The sequence below is a fragment of the Thalassophryne amazonica genome, chromosome 5 (genome assembly GCF_902500255.1).
Source record: "Thalassophryne amazonica chromosome 5, fThaAma1.1, whole genome shotgun sequence".
NCBI lineage: Eukaryota > Metazoa > Chordata > Actinopteri > Batrachoidiformes > Batrachoididae > Thalassophryne > Thalassophryne amazonica.
Genome location: NC_047107.1, coordinates 84,710,878 through 84,737,957, shown reverse-complemented (window position 1 = coordinate 84,737,957; position 27,080 = coordinate 84,710,878). Strand labels below are relative to the sequence as shown.

The window sequence follows — 27,080 nt, the reverse complement described above, 5'->3', positions numbered from 1 at the left end:
ATTCGTTGCAGGGGGAAAAAGATAATCATATCATTCAGCCACAATCCTCATAACTTTCCCCAAAGGCAGACAAACCTTTAGCCTGATTGTACAAAGAGTTTTATTCATGCAGTGAAATGTTGGAGTTCATGCTGCACTGATCCAACATGTCTAAGAAGATCCACTTTCAGAATGTTCTCAGCTGCAGATTAGTTATAAATCACCTGCTTTAAATTGTAACCAGCAACTCCAAATTACTCTTGCATGTTTGTAAAGAGACCTAAAGGCAAAGTTTTGCCCCTTGGATAGCACACAATCAGATTTTTTATTTATTTCTGTTCAGTGATTGCTATGCAGAGATGTGGAAACCAGCAGCTGAGGCACTTTTGTTAGTGAGGAAAAGTTTACCAACCTTGACTTTGCAGATCACCTTTGCAGAATCAGTGGATACCCTGATTGCAGCACCTGCTTACGATTACTATCCCTAACCCCACCCCTCACCCTAACCTAACCCTATCCCTTCCCCTAGCCCCCCCCCGCAGCACTTTTAATTTTGTACTCCCCTCACGAAAATGTTGCACTTTTCGTGACAATATCATGAACCAATAATAGATTAACATATATTTTATGATGCTGAAACACGACATGTCGTGAGATATGGTAGGAAGATTCAGTGTTGGGGTTTGCAATTGTCCTGGATCTAGCCTAAGTTCAAAACATTCAAAGACTCCTTGAACTCAGCCATCATAAGTATGCAGTGAAGCATTAAAGTTGTAGATATTCACTTAATCTCTGCTGTGATATTCATATCTCTAGTTCCTCAGCCTTTGAGATCGAGAGTCACCTGATAACTTATGGAGTCATGAGTTTGCTGGCCAAGTGTTTGGCAATGCTCTTTGCAAGAGAAAGAAGGACCAAATCATTAGGGCCCTGGTGCTTCCTATCTTGCGGGTTGTGCGAATTGGATGTTAACTATCCACTCTAAGGCGAAGACTGGATGTCTTTAGTACTCAAGTCTATTTGGCAGATCCTTGGGTACTGCTAGGAAGACCTTTTGTGAAACCAGTGTTTCATTAGGGAAAAACAGATGAGAAGTGTTGCTTGCATTAAGGGAACATCAGCTCCAACACTTGGGCCATGTGGTGCGTTTCTCTAGGGATGAACCAGCACATAAGTGCTTGGGTTTTGGGAAACCAGTGGCTGGAGAAGGCCAAGGCGATGCCCAGAGCTCACTTGACTGCAACAGATTGGGGATATATCAGTTGTCTCCCATCCAGGACCAGGGAAGGTTTTATTGTGTGGTGGAATCGGCAATGCATAGCACCAGGGCATTCTTCCACATCTGACTTGATTATGCAGAGTAGGTCTAGGAACAATATCTGTATTATGTTACAACATCAGTATGCTGATTATATCCATAGTAAGACTAGAAACAAAATGTTAGGATGTGGACAGAACCTCTTTAGGTCCTTTTAAGTTTATGTCACACTGTTGAAGGACACCTTGAGTTCTGTAATGTGCCTAAACTCTCAAGTGGAGGAGGTATGTACTTGTCTTTGAATTTGATCAAGAGACTATCTCATCTTCTAAATCTTTTCCACTCATCTTGTGTGAAAATGATTTTCCTGCTTCTGAACATGTCTCAGTAATCACAGCAGACATCAAGAAGTGAATATGATCATTTATAGCTGAGACGATTTGGGATTTTGCTTGAAAAAATAAAAGGAAAATGTGTTTATCATGTGCCATGTTGACTAAAAATGATGGCACAGTTGGAGCGACGGTTCACTTTTCTTTCAACATGTCAAAATGCTGAGTTGGTCTCGACTTATGCTCTGCAAGTCATTCTGTGCCTGCTGCGTGAGATCAATGTCTTTGAAGAGTCAAAGTTTCCAAAACACTTCCTGACATGCGAGTACATTACAGCCCCACTGTATCAACTTTAAAGTGTTGGCTCTTGTCCTGAAGCCATGAATGTCATCAGCAGAGGGACAACCAGGCTCACCGGGTTCGGTTCAGTCAAGATTTGATAGATTAGCACTGATGGGAGCTTTTTGCAACTGAGGCACAATATTGTTATCGAGTACAGCAGAGGCCATCGTGAACAATCACACAAAAAGAAACATTGGAAAAAGCAGAAAGTGGAAGATTTATGAGTGATGCTAAAGGTCTGAGTTTTGGTGGGAGTGCAAATAAAGGTCAGGCTTATTGCAAGGGTCATCAAATAACTTGTTCTGAGACCACTTCTAGTTTTCAAGAATGTTGCAGCAATTTGAAAGTAATCATCTCTAGAGCGTGGGTCAGTTGTTGTGATGTAACCGGCAATCATCTGAATCCCAGGTGGATGTATTTACAAAAGGTGGTCAAACGTTTCTCCCGTATCCTATTTCATGAACTATTTCCACATTTGTCCCAGTACGCTCGTACGTACAATCCAAGTGCTCTGTCACAGCTTTGCAATGCGCAAGCCGTTGTGAAACACAGCAGCTCAATCATTTATCAAACTCTATATTCGACCACCCTGACTATGAGAGCTTGAGTTTAAAATCTGAAAAAATCTGTACATAATTTGAAACAAACAGCACCGTCCAAAGAAATGTTAAAAACTCTGCTGGGTGCTGGAGTTTGGCTTGTTCAACAGGACAATGTTCAGAAATGAATTCCAAAACAGTCAAGGGACAAACTAACACCACTGCAGGAGAACATGGTGGGCAAGAAAACCAAACCGAAGCCGAGAGAAAAATGCTCTGATATTTGTATGGATTTTCTCCAAGCAAGAGTTCCAAGCAGGATCTGGTCCTCCGAAAAGGATTTCAGGAAGAGATGGGAAGAATCCTGTGTTTCCTGCATTATGCAAGAGTATGGAGTATTTAAGTCAGAGGTCTCAAACTATCAGCCCAGGGGACAGATAATGTTTTTGATACAATTTCTTAAGGCCTCGCATGTTTAGAATTTTCAACTTAATCTGTGGATCCTTCCCCCCTGCCTCAGTCTGTTTGATTTTTCAGCAGCTGCAGGATCAGAGGATTAAAAACTAAACATGAACACATTAACTAAAACCAGCTGCACTTTGGCACTAAATTCCAAATGTCCACTTCTAAACCGAGGGGAAGGTTAACTTGTTTTTAACTTGGTGTACAGGTGGTTGAAGTCTGTCTATTTGTGCCACAGCTACTCAGTTCATCTGTAAAGAGAATGTTACTTTTCTTGAGTAACACAGTGAAATAATGTTCGATTAGAAAAACCCCACAACTGTTCTGTCTGCCGAGTGATCGCCCTCACAGAAAATAGAATGGATGGTGGTCCATAGATATCTCTGTAGGAATTCAAGTTACATGAAGACAACAAGCCACCTGTAGTATGCTGCCACCTTGTGGCAAAGCTGTGTCCATGCACCAACAGTTTTGATCAAACCGAACCTAAAGCGAGAAAGAAAAGTATGTTTTGGACACAAAAATAAAATACTCCAGTTATTGCTTTCTGCAAAAACATAAAGGTGGGCGGCAGTATGTGTGAGGAAAAATTTGTCCTGTTCGACTGTAGATACACAGAATGCTACAAAAGTAGGACGTCTGCCAGCATTGTCAGAGAAGAAATCAAACATCCGTAACATCAGCAGCACCACATTTAATTATTCTCTTGGATCACAGATATCATCCCATCCAAAAGTATACAGTCTGTGATTCAACACATACACTCCAAACTCAAACATCATACACACGTGGCATAATTCATTTATTTCATGATGAATATTGTTTATTGTATTTTTTTTACCCTTTAGATGCATGACATTATTTTCAACTGCAGGAAAAACCCCTGAGCATCAGAAGTGACAGCACACACACACACACACACACACACACACACACACACACACACACACACACACACACACACACACACACACACACACACACACACACGGAAAATATGCAACAATTTTGGTTTTGTTCCAATGAATGCACTGAAGTAAAAGATCTAAGATTTCTCCTTTGCACATAAAGGATTATTTCACAAATTTTGTTCACTATTGTGTTAAAATACCTGTTCGTGAGCACTTCACCTTTCACACCTTGACCTGATAGCTGTGGGATGTCAACATGCCTTTTAAACAACATGATTACTGCACAGATGTGCCTTAGATTGGTCATAACAACAGGTCACTCTGAAATGTGCAGTATAATCACACACCACAATGCCACAGATGTCACGTTTTTGAGGGAGTGTGTCATTGGCATGCTGACTGCAGGGATACGCACCAGAGCTGAACTTAATGTTAATTTCACTGCCATAAGCCTCCTTCAACATTGTCTGAGAATTTGGCAGTACGTTTACATCCAACCAGCCTCATAAATGCCGACAACACATAACCATGACAGTACATTCACCTAACACAGATCCCTTTTTTATTTAAACATCAACTGCACAATTTATAGTGATTTTTCAATGTGACCAGTTCAAGGCACACCTGTGCAACAATCATGCTGTTTAGTCAGCATCTTAATACCACATCTGCCAGGTGGATGGATTATCTTGGCAATAACATGGATTATAACTAATTTGTGAACAAAATTCAACAATCCAATGGGAATAAACCTTTTGTGTGCACGGAAGTCTTAGTTTATTTCAACTACTTAAAAATGGTAGTAAAAAGAAAAGTGCTGCATTTATATTTATCTTGAGTTTAGTTAATCAGTCCCACCTCAGTCTGTGTATATTACTCCAGTATGAATCACTGCTGACTCAGACCATTAAGAATATACATATACTTTTTATATTACAACAGACTACTACTGGTGTTTGCTTTATAATTTTAGACTGTAACAGAAAATAACAGCAAGTATTTCAAGGAACACAACAGTGACAAAGTCATAAACAAAAAACATGAACAAAAACATCAAAACAGTGTTGACTGGAGGAGGTGATCATGATGATAGTACCAGGAGAATGCAGCAAATGCTACGAATCAAGCAGGTTATTGAGTCTACAGTATGTGAGTGAATGTGCTGTGATTGTGTGTCAGACATGTAAATGTATAAGAGGATACCGTATAATGAGATGCATGATAAAATAAGTAAATGTAAGGCTTTGAATCAGTGCTGACCCCAAGATGCAGGCGGGACCCCATCACCTCATAGGGAGCTCACTGCCACAGCAAACACCCGTTAAAAAAATAAACTGAGGTCTTATAATCAATGCAGCACTGAGCGACTATCATAAGCTGTCTTTGTGCTGATTTATTATGTTATTTTTAAGATGTATTTATTTTTACATATGGTTTCTAAGTTAATAACGGAGTCATTTCTTTGAATGAAATTAAGAAAAAAAATTACAATCTATATATTTTTGTATTTTGTTGCAACTGGAATGTTTGCACAGTTTTCAAATCTGATTTGATTAAATAGAAAACATTAAATGCTAAATCACTATCAAAATTACAGTGCCCCTAAAACATTTGCACAGCTCTGTATATATACACAGCAAAGTCCATATTTTGACAAATTCATACTATTTATGATTCTATAATTCCATTTACAGTTAAAAGGTGTCAGAATTTCCCAGAATTGTTGAAACTGAATGGTTCCTGAGATTTACAATGTGAACTTGACAATGTAGCATTTACAACATAACAAAATAAGACGAATAAAACAATTAACAATTGATTTTGCTACAGTTTTTTTTATCATGTATTAAAAAAACAGTGCACACTACCAGTTTGTCCATGTGCAACCAAACTCTCACCACAATCCTCCATGGGATGGAGAAGAGAGTTCCACTTGTCCTCAAAGTGCACACGTCAACATTTCTGCCATGGAGTAGTTTTTGCATGATTAACCCCTTAACGCCTATTGTTGCATATATGCTACAATATTTGACTCAAATATGCAACATACCAAATTGACCAGTATGCCTGTTGTCGCATATTTGCAACATACCAGTATTATTATTATAACATTATAACATAAATTATTACCAAAATACCAAAATTTCTATTTATTTTTTTGTGCAAAAGTGAAATTAATAATCTCAACATTATTTACCATCTACTTGAAGGCAAAAACACACACAAAACATTTTTTTATATACAGCTATATAAATTCAGGCGTTAAGGGGTTAAACTTGTCCAATTTCCAGTGACTGAGCTATAGACCATCTGAAATTTACAAAAACATGAAAGAAGTTACCAGCACCCACCGAAAACATCCAGCAAAAAGAGAGAGATATGCAGGTTTTCTCCTCCACTCACAGCACTCCATCTGCGTTTGCTTTGCGTGCTGCATCATCATCACCTTCCATCTGCAGCTGCTTGTACTTTCTTTTGAAAAACCCAAACTATAAAACGAGCAGATTAACAATCACAAACAAACATGGGCATGTATCAGTGGTAAGCTCTGTCTATCTATCTATCTATCTATAATAAATTAATACGTACATAACAATTGGTTTGTTTTTGAGCAGACTGTACAGTTCCCTTTGTTACTGTGTGATCACTGCCAACTGTATTTATGTTGTCATATACTGGACAAAACACCTACCAAGAAATCAAGTTTGTTTGTATTTGGCAGTGAGGTTTGTAGCTGAGGAACAGTGTTTTCTCAGAAAAAAAGAAGAAAACAAATCCAACATTGGATTTTTGTTGGAACTGCAATATTTGGACATTTTAAATATAATTTTCTGTTAACCCTTTGAAGGAAAACTCATCAGATGTAACATTGTTATTAAATTTCTAGGGTGTCCAAATTTTGCATGAAATTGTGCATCCTCCCTGCACACTGATTTTCAGCACTGGAACTGATATGGACATTAAGTTGGTTTTCATCACGATACAGACAAATGTTTACCTTCCAGAGCAGCCCAACAACCACAGCCAGAAGCAGAAGACCTCCGATTGCACTGCCAACGATCACTCCCACTGGGACGTCGGCTGTCTCTCCAGGCTTACTGACCGATAGCACCACCTGCAGGGCAGGAGGGCACGAAATGTCATTACAGTCACTCCACAAGCGACACACGACAAAACCACAAAATAAATCAGAAAACATAAACACATTAACGGCATAAAAAACAGACTCCACAGGATTTAATGTAAGTTTCAATGTAAATTGATTTTACTGGGAGATGCTTGAAGCCAATAACAAGCAGACTGGGGTTGGATGTCTCAATATCAATGCTAGAGGTCAGCTCGATGGTCTGATATGTAGCCTGCAATTTAAAACAAATTAATTTAAAACAAATCAGTATGCTGAAAGCACCACAGTGTTATCTGCAGTTGTTTGAAAATTTGGCTCATCCCTTAATATATTTACCATCATAAATGTGCCGCTCCATATTCTCGTTTTAACCTTCACAAAGTAGTCGCTCTTCGGCTGTGTGTGCTTGAGTCTGCATTCTATGTTCTTGCAATTTGCATGGTCACAGTCCTGTCAGTTAAAACAAGAAAAAAAAGTTATACGGTCCATCTGGAAAGTATTCACAGCGCTTCACTTTTTCCACATTTTGTTATGTTACAGTCTTATTTCAAAATGGAGTACCCCCCCTCCACACACACACCCCTCAAAATTCTACTCACAACACCACATGAATGACAACATAAAAAAGATTTGTTTTTAATTTTTATTATTATTATTTTAAAATAAAAATAAAAAACTAAGAAATCACATACACAGCAATTACAGCCTCAAGTCTTCATGAATATGATGCCACAAGCTTGGCACATGTATCTTTGGGCAGTTTTGGCCATTTCTCTTTGCAGCACCTCTCAAGCTCCATCAGGTTGGATGGGGAGCATCGGTGCACAGACATTTTCAGATCTCTCCAGAGATGTTCAATCAGATTCAGGTCTGGTCTCTGGCTGGAACACACAAGGACATTCACAGAGTTGCCCTGAAGCCACTCCTTTGATATCTTGGCTGTGTGCTTGGAGTCATTGTCCTGCTGAAAGATGAACTGTTGCCCCAGTCTGAGGTCAAGAGGGATGTGGAGCAGGTTTTCATCCAGGATGTCTCTGTGCATTGCTGCATTCATCTTTCCCTCAATCCTGACTAGTCTCCCAGTTTCTGCCACTGAAATCCCCACAGTATGATGCTGTCACCACCATGCATCACTGTAGGGATGGTGCCTGGTTTCCTCCAAACACGATGCCTGGCATTCACACCAAATAGTTCAATCTTTGTCTCATTAGACCAGAGAATAGTTTCTCCTCTCTCCTCTTGGTCACCTCCCTGACTAAGGCCCTTCTCCTAGATCGCTCAGTTTAGACGGGCAGCCAGCTCCTGGAAGAATCCCGATGGATACAAATTTCTTCCATTTATTGATGATGGAGGCCACTGTGCTGATTGGAACCTTCAAAGCAGCAGAAATGTTTCTGTACCCTTCCCCAGATTTGTGATTCAGAGACAATCCTATCTCTGAGGTCTACAGACAATTCCTTTGATTTCATGCTTGGTTTGTGTTCTGACATGCACCGTCAACTGTAGGACTTTAGGACTTTATATGTAGACAGGTGTGTGCCTTTCCAAATCATGTCCAATCAACTGAATTTACTCTAGGTGGAGTCCAATTAAGCTGTAGAAACATCAAGGATGATCAGTGGAAACAGGATGCATCCGAGTTCAATTCTGAGCTTCATGGCAAAGGCTGTGAATACTTATGTACATATGATTTCTTAGTTAAAAAAATAAAAAAAAATAATAATAATAATAATAAAGAAATTTGAAAAAAACAAAAAACAAAACAAAAAACAACTTTTTTTCACATTGTCATTATGCGGTATTTTGTGTAGAATTTTGTGAAAAAAAATTTCATCCGTTCTGGAATGAGGCTGTAACATTAAAAATGTGAAAGGAGTGAAGCGCTGTGAATACTTTCTGAATGCACTGTAGCATTGACTTTTCAGGACAATGACAAATTTTCTACAGTTTCTTCTTTATAAAAATTGTACTTGAGTATGTGAACTAATGAGCAATTAAAATCTGATAAAGACTTTACTGATCTATAGGTTTATAATTTATTCATGAAAAAAAAATGATATAGCAATAAAAAGTAAGAGTCACGGGGGGCTGGAGTCTATCCCAGCAGTCATAGGATGTGAGGCAGGGTACACCCTGGACAGGGCGGCAGTCTACTGAAGGGTGAAATATGTAATATGGGACAGTAAATTATTAAATATTATTTGATACAAACATGTATACAAACATGTACAAACATGTACATGGGATTTGCAAGGAATTTTGAAAACAGAAATAATTACCAACACAAATTTCAAATAATTAATTTTTGGTACCATAAAAAAAATTGTAAATGCGAAGAAGACAGAAAAAGACTTCATAAAAAAAAAAACTTGTGCTATTAATAGATATCTGTTAAGACCACCTTGATTATGGGCTGACAATAATAGATGAATAGATGAATAACTGACCAGACGAGTGATGCCTCTCAGGCTCTCCTTAGAAAAGGACGCTTTGTGGGTCTTCACACCGATTTTCAGCGGATTAATCAGATCGCTGGAATCACAGCTCACAGAACCTCCCTGCAAAAAAACAAAAAAAAAAAACAACTGTATATCAAAGAAATGTACACCACGACATCCTGTATCTGCTGCCACAGGGTGGCACCACTCAGTTATTTTCACTCAACTCTGCAAGGCGCTTCACGTCTATTGTTTACAGGTGTGCCCCCTGCTGGCCTCCCAGTGACCTACACTAGTAATCCTCTGATCAGATTCTTTACCACTGCTTTCCTCATACTGATGTGACATTTTTAAGATGGCCAGGTACTGTCTTGTCTCTAGCATCCTTTAAGACCAGATGGACTTAAGAAATCTAGATTCCAACCTTATATAATTATACATGTTTTTGAATTATACCTTCTCTACTGAACTCATCCTGACATATGCTCTTTAATTTTTGCATTAGTTAGCATATTGGTCATGCTATTAGGAGTTTTCAATGCAAAATCAATCATTGTTATGAAAACCCTGCACCTTTTTCCCTGTGCCACCCAGGGGCTCCCTTCATACAGTTAAAACATTACAATATTACATTTCCATTTAACATTTGTTTGTGCATACTGAGTTTTCGGGTATCTGGCCAAGTAATAGTAGACAAAGCATAAGATTAATGGAATCAGTCAACTGGTTAGTAAATACAAAATTGCAAGATTTCAGTCAGTAACTCCATAAAAACTACTGCATATTCAGCTGTGAAATCTTGGGTTCAGATAGATACAGATGAGCAGCAGTGAACCCCCTCTTTTTGGCAGTGTTGGAATATTTTATCATGCACAACAACCATAAAATAAAGACAGGCAAGCATATCAAGTTACTTGTGATGCCCGTCTGCTAATTGCACGGTCATCGTGGCCACTGGAGGGCACTGTTGCTTAGTTACAGGTTTTTTTTCTTCTTCTATTGAATAAGCCAAATCTGCATTATGAACAGGTATGCACTGTGACCATGTCAAATCTTCTGGTCAGAGTTCAAGCTTACCCACTTTAGTAAACAAACCATAGAAGCCACATTACTGAAGTGTTTGATCCATTTATTACTTGCTCTTGAAATTTAATTAGCAGCTTTAAGCACCATGCCATGTCCAAATTGCAAAAGTGAAAAAGCAAATTTATTCAGTACACAAATCGAAACAATGCACTGCACATCACATTTGTGATCCGACATATGTCCTACATACTTTTTCAATGGAACTGCAAGATCCCTAAGGATGTGCTGAGAGGACTAATTTATTTTAATCTCTTAAATGTCTAAATAAATCCATCCAAATGTTTGATAATGTCTATATTACCGTATACTACCACTTAGACCTGATGATTCATAACGTGTCAAAGCACGAAGCAATGCCAGTACACAGGATATAGACTCGATAGAAACAAAACCTAGAAATGGACAGGTCTCAGTCTGTAGACTATGTTTTGCTCCTCTTTCCGTATGAGATACTCATTAATATCTACATACACGCATGGGGAACATATGCATTTTGCTGATGTCTCATTTTCCCAACCGTCTGACAATTGTAATGGATCGTGAATCGACAACTGACAAATGTCAGTAAAGACTTATAGTCTTTCTTAACAGGCTCCCATTCCTTGTCTTTATTTTGTACAATGGGGCATTTTATAGTGTGAGTGCATAAGATAGGGCCACAAGCTCTTTCTTCCACTTCCCACTTATTTTGTATCTCCGTTTTTTTTTTTTTTGTTTTTTTTTGCAAAATTCTTTCAAAACATCGATTTTCCAGCACTCAAAATCTTCAATATTTACATCGCTCTTGGTGCTTACAGTGTGTTTTGGGTAGGTGTGAACTTTGACCTCTGCCCAGCATGCATCGCATGAACTGAGATAATTTCAGTTACATATTAAATAAACTGAAAGCATTGTACGTTCATCATTTATGAGGTAGACCTGTTTCTAGACTGGCCCGTTTGACATGCACATGTCGTGTACTCACTGCCTGCGTGTCCACATCGATGACATAGAGGAGCGGGTTCCCTCCTTTGGTGGTCATTGGCAGGGCGATGGTCAGGTACAGCAGTCCGACAGCGAAGTTGCTCGTTGAAACCTGTGAACCCAACAAGGTTCAATAAATATTTCCTTAATAAATTTAAAAAAGGGTGTAATTTTTAGGCAAAGAATCATCTGTCTTCTGTACCTTGACTGTAAAGTTGAACTCTGGCCCGATGTCGTCTAGTGTTTCCACCTCCGTCACCACGGGAACAGCTGTGTCTGCCACGAAGAAGTTAATATTTGACTCCCTATGAACAGGAAAAGCTCCAAATTAGATATTTGATTATTTTTGCTCAATGCTAATTCTTACTCTTCATGACTAAACTGCGGAAAAGATAATTAAGATGAAAGTCACCTTGATAAAATAACTCCTGCATCGTACTGAAGAGGAATTGATTTGTCCACGCTGTTATCTGCCGGCTTTTCCTCTTTACCATCACTGTAAATAAATCATGTTAGATTTCCACACCAAAATCTTGATTCTTAATTATTATTATTTTTTAAATTTCAATTCAGTTTACCTCTGAGCCTCAAATTTCACCTCTGCTCTGTCTTGCAGGTGATTCAGGTTATATTCAAAATTGATCCAAAATTTTACCTGTGATTGAAAGAGTGTGTATCTTTGCATCAGAGTAAATGCAAAGATGAATCTGTGACATCACAAACCACATCTTTGACATCTTTTACACTCACCTCCTGGTCTTTTCTTAATGCCGGGTATCCCACCTGGCAAGTGACAATGTGTGCTTGTGTTGCAGACGTGCATTTGACTTCTGTTCCATCAGTCTGTGTATTTGCAGTACAGAATATGCATGTTATTTTCTCATCTGGATGAAAACTTTAACATGTAATTCCTTTCTGTTGGTTTGCTAAATGACTGTGTTATACATCTTAAACAAATCCCAGTTTCAGGCCTCTAAGAAACAACCTGCTCTCGTGCCTGTTGTTTTAAATCAAAAAGTGTTGCTGCTCATTACAAAAAGAGGCACCTCTCCTTCAGTCAATCAATGTATGGGTGGAGTCGTACAGGGTGCAGATCGACTCAGTGGGCGTGTCCCATACAACAGGAATCACAGGGCACTGTCTTGAGAGCAGGTGCAGTATGAATTGCGCACATGATTTTGAGGAAATGTCCAAGTTTAATTTACTATAGAGCATAAATTGGATGCAGATACTGAGCACAATGTGCAAAAGGGTTTGATCATTTAATCCATTAGATGGCAGATGCAGTCTGTGAGCTGTTGCCAGCAGCCGCCATCTCGCTTAGAGCTATTCCGTGTCATCTTGCCTTAACATTCAATAGAAATCTATGATGAGCTGACTTAAACTTGGGTTAAAGTGATCTGAAAATGCTGTTTTGTGCAGCATTCAGGTGCTGCAAAAAGCTCACAAAGGAGTATTAGCTGGTTAAATAAAGGTTAAATAAAAATAAATAAATAAATAAATTGTGGAGTGATCTTTCATAAGTGTGTATTATATGTAATGTTAATGATGTGGGGGAAATTACTCACATTTCTGAATAAAGGTTAGAAAATGATTTATTTTTTGTCGATGTGTATTCTGTAAAGTAGTGACTTCCATTTTACTGCCTGAATGCTTTGTTGCCAGTGAATGAGCGGATCAGCACGGTCCTCCATCTAGTGAGTGAGTTTGATACATCATCTTATCCCTCTCAAGGCAGGTGCTGTAGATTTGCAACAACTAATTATCTGATTTTTCCTGTTAATAAAAATTTATTTGAGCCTGAGAGGGTTAAGTATCCACAGGAATTTTGGAGTCACCCAGTCACTCCCTGCAAAAAACAGTTGTGCTTTAAATGAGCTATTCCCAAACTTAAGAACACTGTAGCCCACTTTGAAATCAAAGTGCTTAATACTGATGCCTCACATTCACCCATGTCAGCTGTGGTTTTCTGATGGGGATTCCTGCAGACACAAGCCCTCAGAATACACACACAAGCTTTCACCGAATTAAATATTCATTTCATTGAAAAAAATGGAAAAGCATTCACTATTTGTTTTATATAACTGCAAAAATAGATCCTTGTCAATTAATATTTTATTATTTATGAACAACAGAAAAGGGACTTACATTTTGGTGTTCGTCACTGGTGTTTAGCAGTCCAACAGGACCTTTAAATAGGAGTCCAAAATTGTTCTCAATAGTCCATGATGCCGTCCACTAACTTTGTGTTCAGACTGTCGTCTGCTTTCCCCACTCCAGTGAAAACCCGTGCCAGAAATTTGTCCAGCTTTTCATCCTAACAGCTCTTCATGCCTCCAGACGGCTTTTTGTGTTAGAAGAGTCAGCTTTGTCAATTAGTTCCTTCAATCGACGTCTGCCAGCAAAACAAACTCCGCTATGTTTAGGTAAACACCGTCCCCAGTAGTGTGCGTATGTGCAGTGGTCGGGGCGTGCAATAGCACATTTCATATAGCACCAAAATTGCACACTGAAAAAGAACTACTGCACAATGTCAATGAAACACAAGGGCAAACGGTATGAATAATCCATGTCACGTGATACAACCCACCAATCAAACAACAAGGATCCACTCAGGCATTATTTTATATATATATATATATATATATATATATATATATATATATATATATATATATATACACACACACACGAGGGCTGTCAATAAAGTATAGGTCCTTTTTATTTTTTTCAAAAACTATATGGATTTCATTCATATGTTTTTACGTCAGACATGCTTGTCTGACAACAGAGAAGTTTCAGAAGAAGTCGGTTTCAGCATTTTATCCGGATATTCCACTGTTAAAGGAGATTTTTTTAATGAATGACCCGTCCGCACGTCGGGACGCAGCCGGCGCAGTGCGGCGGCACAGGAAAAACACCTCCCTGTTGATAACCATTTGTAAAATCCAGGCGGGTTTGATGGCTTTCAGTGGAGTGAGTATATGAGAAATTGTTTAACAGCTGGACATGTTCCAACTTGTCCTTAAGGCTTCAAACAGAGGTGATTTTCCTGTAGCGGAGCGTCGCAGCGGCTGCGAGCCAACGCTGCAATCCGCCCGCACGTCTTTCATTAAAAAAATCTCCTTTAACAGTGGAATATCCGGATAAAATGCTGAAACCGTCTTCTTCTGAAACATCTCTGTTCTCTCACGACATCCTGGATCAATAGAGCCTGAAATGTGGAGGTTTTCAGCTTGAAACAGGCTGACGACGGCGCTTGGGAGTGCTGCACGACGTCTCGCTCCGTGGGAAGTCCTTAAAGCGACAGTATCACCTCAAAATCTCTCATCAGCCGTTAAAATTTTCACCGAAAACCAGCTTAATTTTTCGAACCGTGTCCACTTCGATGTGTCTCATAGGTTTAGAAAAAATTTTGATCAAACAAAGCGCCAGTCTCTCAGCAACTTCTCAGACAAAGGAATTCCAACGAGGGGCTGGATGACTCCTCCCACAAGGAGTGCTCACAGGCGAATGACGTCACGTGGAAAAACTCACGAATGCGCACGAGGGTTCAAGCATGTCTGACGTAAAAACATATGAATGAAATCCATATAGTTTTTGAAAAAAATAAAAAGGACCTATACTTTATTGACAGACCTCGTATATAGTGAGGAAAATAAGTATTTGAACACCCTGCGATTTTGCAAGTTCTCCCACTTAGAAATCATGGAGGGGTCTGAAATTTTCATCTTGTGCCTTGCAGATGAAGTTGAAGATTTCAGAGGCCGGTGAATATTCTTAATTCGTAATTGGAAATATTCTTAATTCATAACTGGGATTTGGTTGTTCAAGTGGAACTGTTAAAAGTGTTTTTCACTGCTCAAACCACAACAATACAGGCTTATCAATCTTGAAGGTCAAATTGCCCGACTGTTTTCCTTCCAGAGGAATTTCTTTGGCCTGGGGATCATTTGGCTGTTTCTTATCTCAACTCACAAAGACAATAAACTGCTTTTCACAGGACTGAAGCATGCTCCATTCCCTCCCCCACCCCCCTCTTATCCCCCATCAAACACTCCCCACTCCAGGGTCTGTTCACGTCATTCCTTTCCCCTTCTGCGGGGGCAGTGCAGTTTTAGCTGCAGCCCCCATTCCTTCCCCCAAGCTGATGGCGGCGCATCTCAGGGTTGCTGCGTGGCCTTCACCCACTTGCCTCAATTCGGATGAGGCAAGTGTCTTTAATTCTGATGTGTGCCATTATTATGGTAAACAAGTAATAATTGTGGACTAATTGCTGTCCGAGGTAACTGGAGTGTAAATGTAATTTCTCCACTGTGAGATTAATAAAGTATATCTCATATATATATATATATATCTCATATATATATATATATATATATATCTCATATATATATATATATATACACACACGAGGTCTGTTAGAAAAGAATCCGACCTTTTTATTTTTTTCAAAAACCTGATGGATCTGAATCACGTGTGCTTGCATGACCCAACCTTGAACCTTCGTGCGCATGCGTGAATTTTTTCACGCCTGTCGATTGCATCATTTGCTTGTAAGCAGCCTTTGTGTGAGGATGGGTGTAGTCTCTCATCGTTTTTTCTTTGCAAGGAAATGGCGGAACAACTGGAGCAGCAAGACTGCATCAAATTTTGCCAGAAACTGGGCGACAGCCAGGTGGAAACCATTCGGATTATTCAGACGGCATTCGGTGACAATGCTATGGGCATCACACAGATCGCACAATGGTGGAGCGCACGCCACGCTCCAGGCGGCCATCAACATGCTGAAATGACCAGATCATTTCCAAAGTGAACGCTGTGGTGATGTGGGACCGTCGTGTGACTATCCGAGAAATTGCGGAAGAGGTGGACATCAGCACTTTTTCAGCACATTCCACTGTGACAGAAGACTTTGCCATGAAAAGAGTTGCAGCGAAATTCATGCCAATGACTTGGGCACAAAGCTGATGGCGGAACAAGACGTGCGCGGACTTCTTGATGCAGTGCTCGCTCGTCTTTTCACAGTGTCCCGTCATGTACGTGTCAGACGCTAGCCGGGTGGCTTACGTTATAAATTTGCTTCGAGGAGAGACACGCGCCTGGGCTACGGCGCTCTGGGAGCAGAATTTACAGCTCCTAACGACTTACACTGGGTTTGTGAGGGAGTTCCGACAGGTGCTTGACCACCCTCATAGAGGCGAGACCACTTCAAGCGTGCTGCTGTCGATAAGACAGGGGTGTCGGAGCGCAGCGAAGTATGCAGTCGACTTCCACATCGCGGCAGCGCGAGCCGGCTGGAATGCTGTTGCGCTCCGCGCCGCCTTTGTAAACGGACTGTCCCTGGTTTTTAAGGAGCACCTGGTGGCGAAGGACGAGCCGTGGGATTTAGACGGGCTTATCGACCTGGTTATACTTTTAGACAACCGATTAACAGAACACTGACGGGAGCGAGACGAAGGGCGTGGTCAGGCACAAGCCGTCCCTCTTCCTCCCGGGTCCGAAAGGGAGCTGACTTCCCCATGCTCCACAGCCAGGGCACTCCACTTGACGACAGCTGCCCCTGCTGACGTTGCTATGGAAACGAGCAGGGCTCCCTCTAGTGGCCTTACCGTCACCACTGTCGGTGCGGGCACTAGATGGCACCCTTCTTCCACTAATCACACACCAGACACAGCCAGTGACATTGGTTGCGTCTGGAAATCACAGGGAGGAGATTGTGTTTTATGTAACACCTTCTACCTCCTGAGTGATTTTGGGTTTTCCATGGGTGTTAAAACACAATCCCCAGATTGATTGGCCATCTGGGGTTGTGGTTCAGTGGAGCGAAACCTGCCACCGGGAGTGTTTAGGATCCTCGGTTCCACCCGGTGTGACAGCTAAGGAGGAGGTTTTAGTGCCCCCCAATCTGGCGGCGGTGCCAGCCGAGTACCATGACCTTGCTGACGTCTTCAGCAAGGATCTGGCACTCACGCTGCCCCCGCACTGTCCGTACGATTGTGCCATTGATTTGATACCGGGCGCTGAGTACCCGTCCAGCAGGCTGTATAACCTCTCATGTCCGGAACGCGAATCAATGGAGACCTACATCTGGGACTCGTTAGCTGCCGGGTTGATCCGGAACTCCACCTCCCCGATGGGTGCTGGTTTCTTTTTTGTGGGCAAGAAGGACGGCGGACTCCGTCCATGCATTGATTACAGAGGGCTGAACGAGATCACGGTTCGCAACTGATACCCGTTACCTCTGTTGGATTCAGTGTTCACGCCCTTGCATGGAGCCCAAATTTTCACAAAATTGAATCGTAGGAATGCTTATCACCTGGTTCGGATCCGGAAGCATTTAACACCCCGTTAGGTCACTTTGAGTACCTGGTCATGCCGTTCGGCCTCACCAATGCGCCCGAACGTTCCAAGCGTTGGTTAATGACGTCTTGCGGGATTTCCTGCATCAGTTTGTCTTCGTATATCTAGACAATATACTCATCTTTTCTCCGGATCCTGAGACCCATGTCAAGCATGTACGTCAGGTCCTACAGCGGTTGTTGGAGAACCGGCTGTTTGTGAAGGGCGAGAAGTGCGAGTTCCACCGCACTTCTTTGTCCTTCCTGGGGTTCATAATCTCCTCCAACTCCGTCGCCCCTGAGCCGGCCAAGGTTGCGGCGGTGAGAGATTGGCCCCAACCAACAAACCGTAGGAAACTGCAACAGTTCCTCGGTTTTGCAAATTTCTACCGGAGGTTCATCAAGGGCTACAGTCAGGTAGTTAGCCCCCTGACAGCCCTGACCTCCACAAAAGTCCCCTTCACGGTCGGATCGGTGCGAAGCCGCGTTTAGGGAGTTGAAACGCCGGTTCTCGACTGCACCAGTTCTGGTGCAGCCCGATCCCTATCGCAAGTTTATAGTAAAGTGGACGCCTCTGACTCAGGGATAGGAGCCGTGCTATCCCAGAGTCGGGAGTCCGACAAGGTTCTCCATCCATGTGCCTACTTTTCACGCAGGTTGACACCGGCTGAAAGGAACTATGACGTCGGCAATCTGGAACTTCTTGCGGTGAAGGAGGCTCTTGAGGAGTGGAGACACCTGTTGGAGGGAGCATCGGTACCATTTACGGTTTTCACGGACCATCGGAACCTGGAGTACATTCGGACCGCCAGGCGTCTGAACCCCAGGCAAGCCCGCTGATCACTGTTCTTCGGGCGTTTTGACTTTCGGATCACCTACCGCCCCGGGACGAAGAACCAACGATCTGACGCCCTGTCCCGGGTGCACGAAGAGGAGGTCAAGACCGAGTTGTCAGACCCGATGGAAACCATCATCCCCGAGTCCACTGTCGTGGCCACCCTCACCTGGGACGTGGAGAAGACCGTCCGGGAGGCCCTGACACGGAGCCCGGACCCAGGGACAGGTCCGAAGGACAAATTGTACGTCCCACCAGAGGCCAGGGCTGCAGTCCTTGACGTCTGTCACGGTTCCAAGCTCTCCTGTCATCCAGGGGTGCGAAAGGACCGTGGCAGTGGTCCGGCAGCGCTTCTGGTGGGCGTCTATGGAAGCCGACGTCCGGGAGTATGTCCAGGCCCGCACCACCTGTGCCAGGGGCAAAGCCGACCACCACAAGGCCCAAGGCCTCCTCCAGCCTCTGCCCGTGCCTCATCGCCCCTGGTCTCACATCGGCCTGGACTTTGTCACGGGCCTCCTGCCGTCCCAGGGCATGACTACCATCCTCACGATAGTGGACCGGTTCTCCAAGGCGGCCCACTTCGTGGCCCTCCCGAAGCTCCCGACCGCCCAGGAGACTGCAGACCTCCTGGTCCACCACGTTGTGCGTCTGCATGGGATTCCATCGGATATCGTCTCAGACCGTGGTCCTCAGTTCTCCTCTCAGGTCTGGAGGAGTTTCTGCAGGGAACTGGGGGCCACCGTGAGTCTCTCGTCCGGGTACCATCCTCAGACGAACGGACAGGCAGAGCGGGCGAACCAGGAATTGGAGCAGGCCCTCTGCTGCGTGACCTCCGCGCACCCGACGGCCTGGAGTAACCATCTGGCCTGGATCGAGTACGCTCATAATAGCCAAGTATCGTCTGCTACCGGCCTCTCCCTGTCTGAGGTGTGTTTGGGGTACCAGCCCCCATTGTTCCCGCTAGTGGAGGGAGAGGTCGGGGGGCCCTCGGTCCAGGCCCATCTGAGAAGGTGCCGTCGGGTGTGGCGTACCGCCCGCTCTGCCCTGCTCAAAGCCCGGACGAGGGCCAAGAACCATGCAGACCGCCGGCGTGCCCCGGCCCCTACATATCAGCCTGGGCAGGAGGTTTGGCTTTCCACAAAAGACATTCCCCTGCAAGTGGAATCCCAGAAATTAAAGGACAGATACATTGGACCTTTAACCATACTCAAGATCCTCAGTCCAGCCGCAGTGAAGCTGAAGCTGCCAGCTTCGCTGCGGATGCACCCGGTTTTCCACGTGTCACGCATCAAACCTCACCATGTTTCACCCCTCTGTACCCCCGGACCGGCGCCGCCTCCTGCCCGGATCATCGACGGGGAGCCGGCTTGGACCGTGCGCCGGCTCCTGGACGTCCGTCGGAAGGGCCGGGGGTTCCAGTATTTGGTGGACTGGGAGGGGTATGGACCCGAAGAACGCTCCTGGGTGAAGAGAAGCTTCATCCTGGACCCGGCCCTCCTGGCCGACTTCTACCGGCGGCACCTGGACAAGCTTGGTCGGGCGCCAGGAGGCGCCTGTTGAGGGGGGGGTCCTGTTGTGTGGGCTGCTGAAGAGGAGGTACTGCTGGCCCACCACCACCAGATGGCGCCCTGCTTGAAGTGCGGGCTTCAAGCACGAGAGGGCGTCATAGCAACTGGGAGTGACAGCTGTCACTCGTCATCATCACCAGCTGTCACTCATCCACATCACCACCACCTTAAATGCCGGACTGCAACTCCACCTCCCTGCCGAGAAATCAGCTACCTTGGAGGGAATTTCTCTGCTGACTTAAAACTGAATAATAGTCTGAACTCTTTTGCAGCCGTTTTCCTGTGGTGTTTCCTTATCTGCTGGATTGGCGTTTGGTGTGATTAGCGACGGCTTCGCCTCACATCCCAACCAGATAAGTGGTTAAACAGGAGCTGCACGAGTGTGTGATTGGAGGTGGAGGTGCTCCCTCCCAAAAGAACACAGACTGTGGGATTACTGAGTGTGCGTACTCACACTCACCTGTGCCGTTTTTGTTCTCTGCCAGCAGTGCCAGGTCTGACAGCTGGAGACGGTGGCCACCTGGGGACTCAGGACTTGGCGGGTCCGGTGTTCTTCAGATCCGTTGGCGGTGAGGGCCGTGTGGGATCCGGCTCGGTTCTGGACGGGCGTCTCCTATCCTCAAGCCTGCCCACACGTCACCCAACGTGTAATTGACTGTAGTTCCAAACTTGTTGTTGTCTGTATTCCGTTGTGCACAATTTACAACATTAAATTGTTACTGTTTGGCTTATCCATTGCCCGTTCATTTACGCCCCCTGTTGTGGGTCCGTGTTCCTACACTTTCACAACAACACTCGCGCATTGCCCGGATCCACGGGTTCCAGATTGGACAGTGTTTATAAAATACGTAGCTGACATTTTTCATGGGTGGTAATAAATTATGCAAAGTTTATATCATGAGTTAGAATGGCGTGTGAGTCCAGCATGTATTTATAACCTTAGACCTCAATAGTTTTTAGAGGAAGAACTCAACCCTTGTACTTCCTGTTAATTACATCATTTTTAATGTCAATTTACTGCCTTAATGTATTTACAAATTGGTTAGGTTCTTGTTATCATATACACACTATTATAATTATCATTATTCTTATAATAATAATACTTATTATTATTATCTGTATTATTATTATTAGATTATTTTATTATTACTTCTATTTTGTCATTTGATTTTTAAATGTACCACAATGGAAATAATTTTTTTTACTTTGTGTCATCCATGTTTTTTAATATATTTACAAGAATATTATGTACTTACATTTAAGTTCCAAAATACAATCAATGCGTGTTTTTAAAGTAATATGTGGATGATATACCACCCCTTGCTGGTATGGCGTGTGATTCTAGAATGTAATTATCAATGTCCACTGTTCAGTGCTGTTAGCTAATATCTGTACATACTCCAAAAATATTAGTCCTATCAACGTTCCGTTTTGGCAGCGTTCATCGTTGACCCAAAATACATAAGCACACCAAATGGCAAATGTCAGCTGTCCGCAGTTTGTCTGTGATTGAAGTTATACACACTCACACATGCATGTACACAGATGCCACTTCTCTTTTAACATATTGCGGCAAGCTGTGCAGAAGAACGAAAACCAAGCCAGAGCTTTTTGTTTTTTTCTGCATTATGCCGCAAGCAGGAGTGAGCGCGCTGCTTTTATTTTTACACAGCCACAAGACATCAAAGGCACTCATTCCCACTCACGGTACTGGCAACATGACACTTAACTAAATTGACTAAACCAAATGAACTACAAAAACACATCACATCAATAACATTAACAACATTGTTACGCTAACATGAACCAAAATAACAAAATTAAAATCTCAAAGCCCAGAAATCCCATGGTGCATTGCAACACATTGTCCATTGTTCACTGTTGTTAAGTAATATCGTTCATTCCTACAAAAATATTAGTCCTATCAACTTTTTTTTGCAGCGTTCATCCTTGACCCAAATACATAAGCATACCAAATGGCAAATGTCAGCCCTTCCCAGTTTTGTGATCAAAGCCATATGCACGCACGCACAGAGGCCACTTTGCTATATATCACACACACACACAAAGTTTCCAATTCACCTATGTAACCTGCATGTCTTTGGATGTGGGAGGAAGCCAGAGCACCCAGCAGGAGCCCACACAAACATGGGGAGAACATGCAAACTCTACACAGAAAGGCCCCGGGTGGGAAGCAAACCCACAACCTTCTTGCTGTGAGGCAACTGTGTGTGTGTTCTGCTGGCTTTGTTTTATTGCATCTCAATACATTTTAGAAATAATCAGAAATATTTTCGCATAATCTCTAACTTTATTATAAAACTGAAAGTCAAAGGCATTTTTATTGATTTTTAAAGGACATCTCATGGTTCACCTGCAGTCCATTTATTTCCTATTGAATGAATGAATGAATGAAATCTTTTTATTTCGAACATGTTAACAGATTAAAAATGAAGAAAAAAAAAAAAAAAAAATCACACAGTGAAGCAAGCACCTGTATGCTGCAGAATTGACTTCACATGTTGAAAAGGAGTAAGCTGAAGTAATAAACTTATTCGGCCCCACCACTTCTCCAAAGCTTTGGGAATCACTGTTTTAAATGTTTTAAGATGAATGAATGAAGGTTGAAGAAACAGTGAAAAAAATTAATGCGGTGTGTTGGCTTCAGGTCATTTATTGAATGAATGACTGAGGAGAGAGAGAGAGAGAGAGAGAGAGAGAGAGAGAGAGAGAGAGAGAGAGAGAGAGACTCTCATTCATTTTAAAACTGTGGTCACCTTATGTTTGGTCACTCACCGGAGCAGTGATGGAAGAGTAGTAGAGATTGCTGGAGTATGTGGCAATGACTTTAGTATTGTAGGCGTTCTCCAGGTTGTTTCTTACAACAATTTCAAATGGCAGCTCTCGATTATTGTAACTGACCAGAACAGGAGACGAACTGCAAGACAAAAACTCAGTTTTTTTTCTCTTCTTTTATGCACTTTTCCACTCTTTGCACATCATGGACTAAAGTCATATTTCTTATGCAAATAAACACATCTCTAATGAGGAATAATACATTAAAAACTGCTGCTACTCTTCATAAAGAGGGGACACCTCCACTTTTCTCATCTGCAGACAGCATGGGTGGTGTCCCACAGACTGCACACTAATTTCTGTGAATTCCTTCTTCACGTCCTTTCCTCTGAGTTAATTCAAAAGCATGTCTCACCCAAAATTGTAAGTTCTTTCTCAGCTCACGAGTTCAGATGAGCCCAGTCATTTTATGAGCCATAAATGTTCTGTATAATTTGGAACGCATTAATTTGTGCAGTTATTTGCAATAAAAAAAACCAGGTAATGATGTTTGGAGTCCCACAAGGGTGTGAGATTTAACAAGAGATTAACAGTTCTGTTTAATATAGCCTAGAGTACTTACAGACAGAGGCCCTGCATTGTTAGTGTAATCTTATGTTTTGTTATAGCGTGTGAGTAAGCCACCTTTGACCTCATGCATCTCATATTGTTAAACGTAAAAATTCTCCTGTCTGCAACACAATATCATAGTTTCTGAATCATGCCCGGCTCAACATTTGATCAGGTTCAGGAAAAAATGTTTCATATGTCATATGTCATATGATGATAAACTAACAAATATTCTGCAGGGGTAAATCTGAAATACCACAATCTAAAAAAGTGATAATGTCCCAAAAGCTACAATATTGTGACCACCAAAGAAAGACTGATTCTGGCAGGATTAGTTTCACATGGAGAGGTGGGGTTATGAAATTATTACCAGTAGGGATGGGTATTGATAAGATTCTATCAATATTGATGCCATTATTGATTCTGCTTATCGATCCGATTCCTTATCAATTCCCTTATCGATACTTCTTGTGACTTTTCTGTGTACTAAAAGTAGGCTTTACAGGTTTTCTATGTCAACAACATTTTATTGAGTCTAAAGTAAACTAGAAGCACTCGGAGAGCGTAAACCTCCGCCAAGGCCACAGGGTCACTGACGTCACATGGAATACTCTTTGGCAAAGAGACTTCCACATAGTTTCACACATCTACCGTCATGTTTCAGATTCAGTGGTTAAACCCTTAGATCTTCAGCAAATGTATTTATAAAGAGAAACTGCATGAACTACACAAGTTTTTTTTTATTTTCTAATAAGTTTATTCAATGAGGAGAACCAAATGCTAAATTATTGCTGTGTCATAACTTAATTTTTGTTCAGCCTTTGTGACCCGTCTTCATGAAGTTAGATGCAAAAATGTTGAAATTGGCCCTATCCTGCAATGATAAAGAATCCTTAAAAAAATTACTGGATCCGGATCATGCTCCAGATCATTACCAAAATTTAATGACTTCTAAGTTAGGCCAAGATACACCCCTGGTAAAAATTTCATTGAAATCTGTTGAGGATTTTTTGAGTAATCCTGCTAACAAACAAACCAACCAACCAACCAACCAGCCAGCCAACCAACCAACCAACCAAACAGACGCGACCGAAAACATAACCTCCTTGGCGGAGGTAATAAATATGAAATTGGTCACTGGATCCTTGATCTCTGGACATAAATAAAAATAAATAAAATCTGTAGTTTTTATCAAAAGCATTTCCTTTCAGACATTTTGGCATGAATGTCTCTCCATACCTCTGAGCTGAGCTTAACCGGCTGCTGTACGTCAGCGCAGGACATCTCATTTTGGGAGGAAAGAAATGTTTTGATCAATTGCAGTTTGTTTGTATTACAACATTTGGAAAGAGGTGTCAATTGATTTAAACGGTGTTTCGCTTTGAATTTATTAATTCTGACTGGACTCTATCATTTTAACTTGCCTCGGCAGAGAGCCGCGCAGCGTTTGGAGCTGTGTGAACAGAACGGAGGACGATTCTCGTTTCTTTCTCGCAACAAGACAGGAGTCCCAGTTAGTGACTTTAATCCACACAAAAGTGACTCACGATTGACATATTCAGGGATGAAAGTGGTGAAAAACAAAAAAAAGCTGTAACCCAAAATTAGTTTAGCAAAAATAAAATAAGCAAAAGTTTTCTAGCTTGGCAGATAGTTCTGGAGGAAATCACTGAAGAAATGAACATATTAATATGGTTTGACCAAAACAATTGTCATTAAATTTAAAACAGGGATGAAGTGGAGGTGTAAGAGTCACTAGGTGTTCACAGGAAACAGTTATTTATTTCTATATATTTATTTATTAATGATCATTGTTGGTTTTCTATTTTCTGTTGTGTTTTTTAATCAGGTTATTTTTGTCTCTTTCTCTAAAATTGTATTGTAGCATTATTAGTTATTATTCCCATTATTGTTGTTGTTGCCATTATTATTATTAATATATAAACAAAAATAAATTACAAAATATTACAATTTGTAATACGTTTGACTCTTTTACGACAACAAATGCTGAGCCATTAATTATTATACAGAAAACAAATGCACACAAACGTGCTGAGATGCAAACAGCTTAATGCTAACTTTAACATTGAAAAAGCCATAGACATGCTAACGTGTTAACATTGGTCCCGTTTTTAAGTTATAAAATACATCTATCAACTGTTTCAGACTATAACAGGTTGGTTTAACATAAAAAAGGTAAATATTACTCACAGACATATGCCCTTTGGGGTTTTAGCGGGGAAAAATTAAGATAAAGTGAAAATAAACAAAGAACCAATGAAGCAGCAAGTTGGATCTCTGCTTCACTGCTTCATTGCCTCAAAGAAGAGCCGCTCTGCAGAAAAGGTTGATTACAGACCCTGCAGGGGTTCTGTAATCAACGTAGAGACATGATCATTTTCACGACAAACACCCTAATTACCAGTAATATCACCTGAAAATTGAGTTTTCTGCAGTTTATCTCAAGTATGGAGGTCCACCAGCAGCAGATACTTTATATTCACACTTGAGTATTGGTGGTGTACGATTTCTGTATCAATGTGTTCACACATACAACCCCTGGCAAAAATTATGGAATCACCGGCCTCGGAGGATGTTCTTTCAGTTGTTTAATTTTGTAGAAAAAAAAGCAGATCAAAGACATAATCAATCAATCAACTTTTTTCTTGTATAGCGCCAAATCACAACAAACAGTTGCCCCAAGGTGCTCCACATTGCAAGGCAAGGCCATACAATAATTATGAAACACAGTCTACGTCTAAAGCAACATAACCAAGGGATGGTCCAGGGTCACCCGATCCAGCCCTAACTATAAGCCTTAGCGAAAAGGAAAGTTTTAAGCCTAATCTTAAAAGTAGAGAGGGTATCTGTCTCCCTGATCTGAATTGGGAGCTGGTTCCACAGGAGAGGAGCCTGAAAGCTGAAGGCTCTGCCTCCCATTCTACTCTTACAAACCCTAGGAACTACAAGTAAGCCCGCAGTCTGAGAGCGAAGCGCTCTAATGGGGTAATATGGTACTACGAGGTCCCTAAGATAAGATGGGACCTGATTATTCAAAACCTTATAAGTAAGAAGAAGAATTTTAAATTCTATTCTAGCATTAACACAAAACTAAAGTCATTTCAAATGGCAACTTTCTGTCTTTAAGAAACACTATAAGAAATCAGGAAAAAAAATTGTGGCAGTCAGTAATGGTTACTTTTTTAGACCAAGCAGAGGGAAAAAAAAAAATATGGAATCACTCAATTCTGAGGAAAAAATTATGGAATCATGAAAAACAAACAAACAAACAAAAAAAACGCTCCAACACATCACTAGTATTTTGTTGCCACCGCTGGGTTTTATAACAGCTTGTAGTCTCTGAGGCATGGACTTAATGAGTGACAAACACTACTCTTCATCAATCTGGCTCCAACTTTCTCTGATTGCTGTTGCCAGATCAGCTTTGCAGGTTGGAGCCTTGTTATGGACCATTTTCTTCAACTTCCACCAAA

The 27,080-nt window shown here is 41.8% G+C and overlaps 1 protein-coding gene across 1 annotated transcript in view; it reads right to left on the bottom strand.

The window, feature by feature from the left end:
• Positions 1-5,979: 5,979 nt before the first annotated feature.
• Positions 5,980-27,080, bottom strand: part of LOC117510863 (integrin alpha-2-like) — a 61,338-nt gene continuing 40,237 nt past the window's right edge. The window contains exons 20-30 of the mRNA XM_034170754.1: positions 22,978-23,119; positions 12,188-12,280; positions 12,016-12,092; positions 11,850-11,933; positions 11,640-11,742; positions 11,439-11,549; positions 9,398-9,508; positions 7,287-7,400; positions 7,093-7,182; positions 6,822-6,938; positions 5,980-6,312 (exon numbers count right to left, since the gene is read on the bottom strand). Of these exons, the coding sequence (XP_034026645.1) occupies positions 6,223-6,312; positions 6,822-6,938; positions 7,093-7,182; positions 7,287-7,400; positions 9,398-9,508; positions 11,439-11,549; positions 11,640-11,742; positions 11,850-11,933; positions 12,016-12,092; positions 12,188-12,280; positions 22,978-23,119 (1,132 nt within the window). The 3' untranslated portion in view covers positions 5,980-6,222. The remainder of the gene's footprint in view (positions 6,313-6,821; positions 6,939-7,092; positions 7,183-7,286; positions 7,401-9,397; positions 9,509-11,438; positions 11,550-11,639; positions 11,743-11,849; positions 11,934-12,015; positions 12,093-12,187; positions 12,281-22,977; positions 23,120-27,080) is intronic.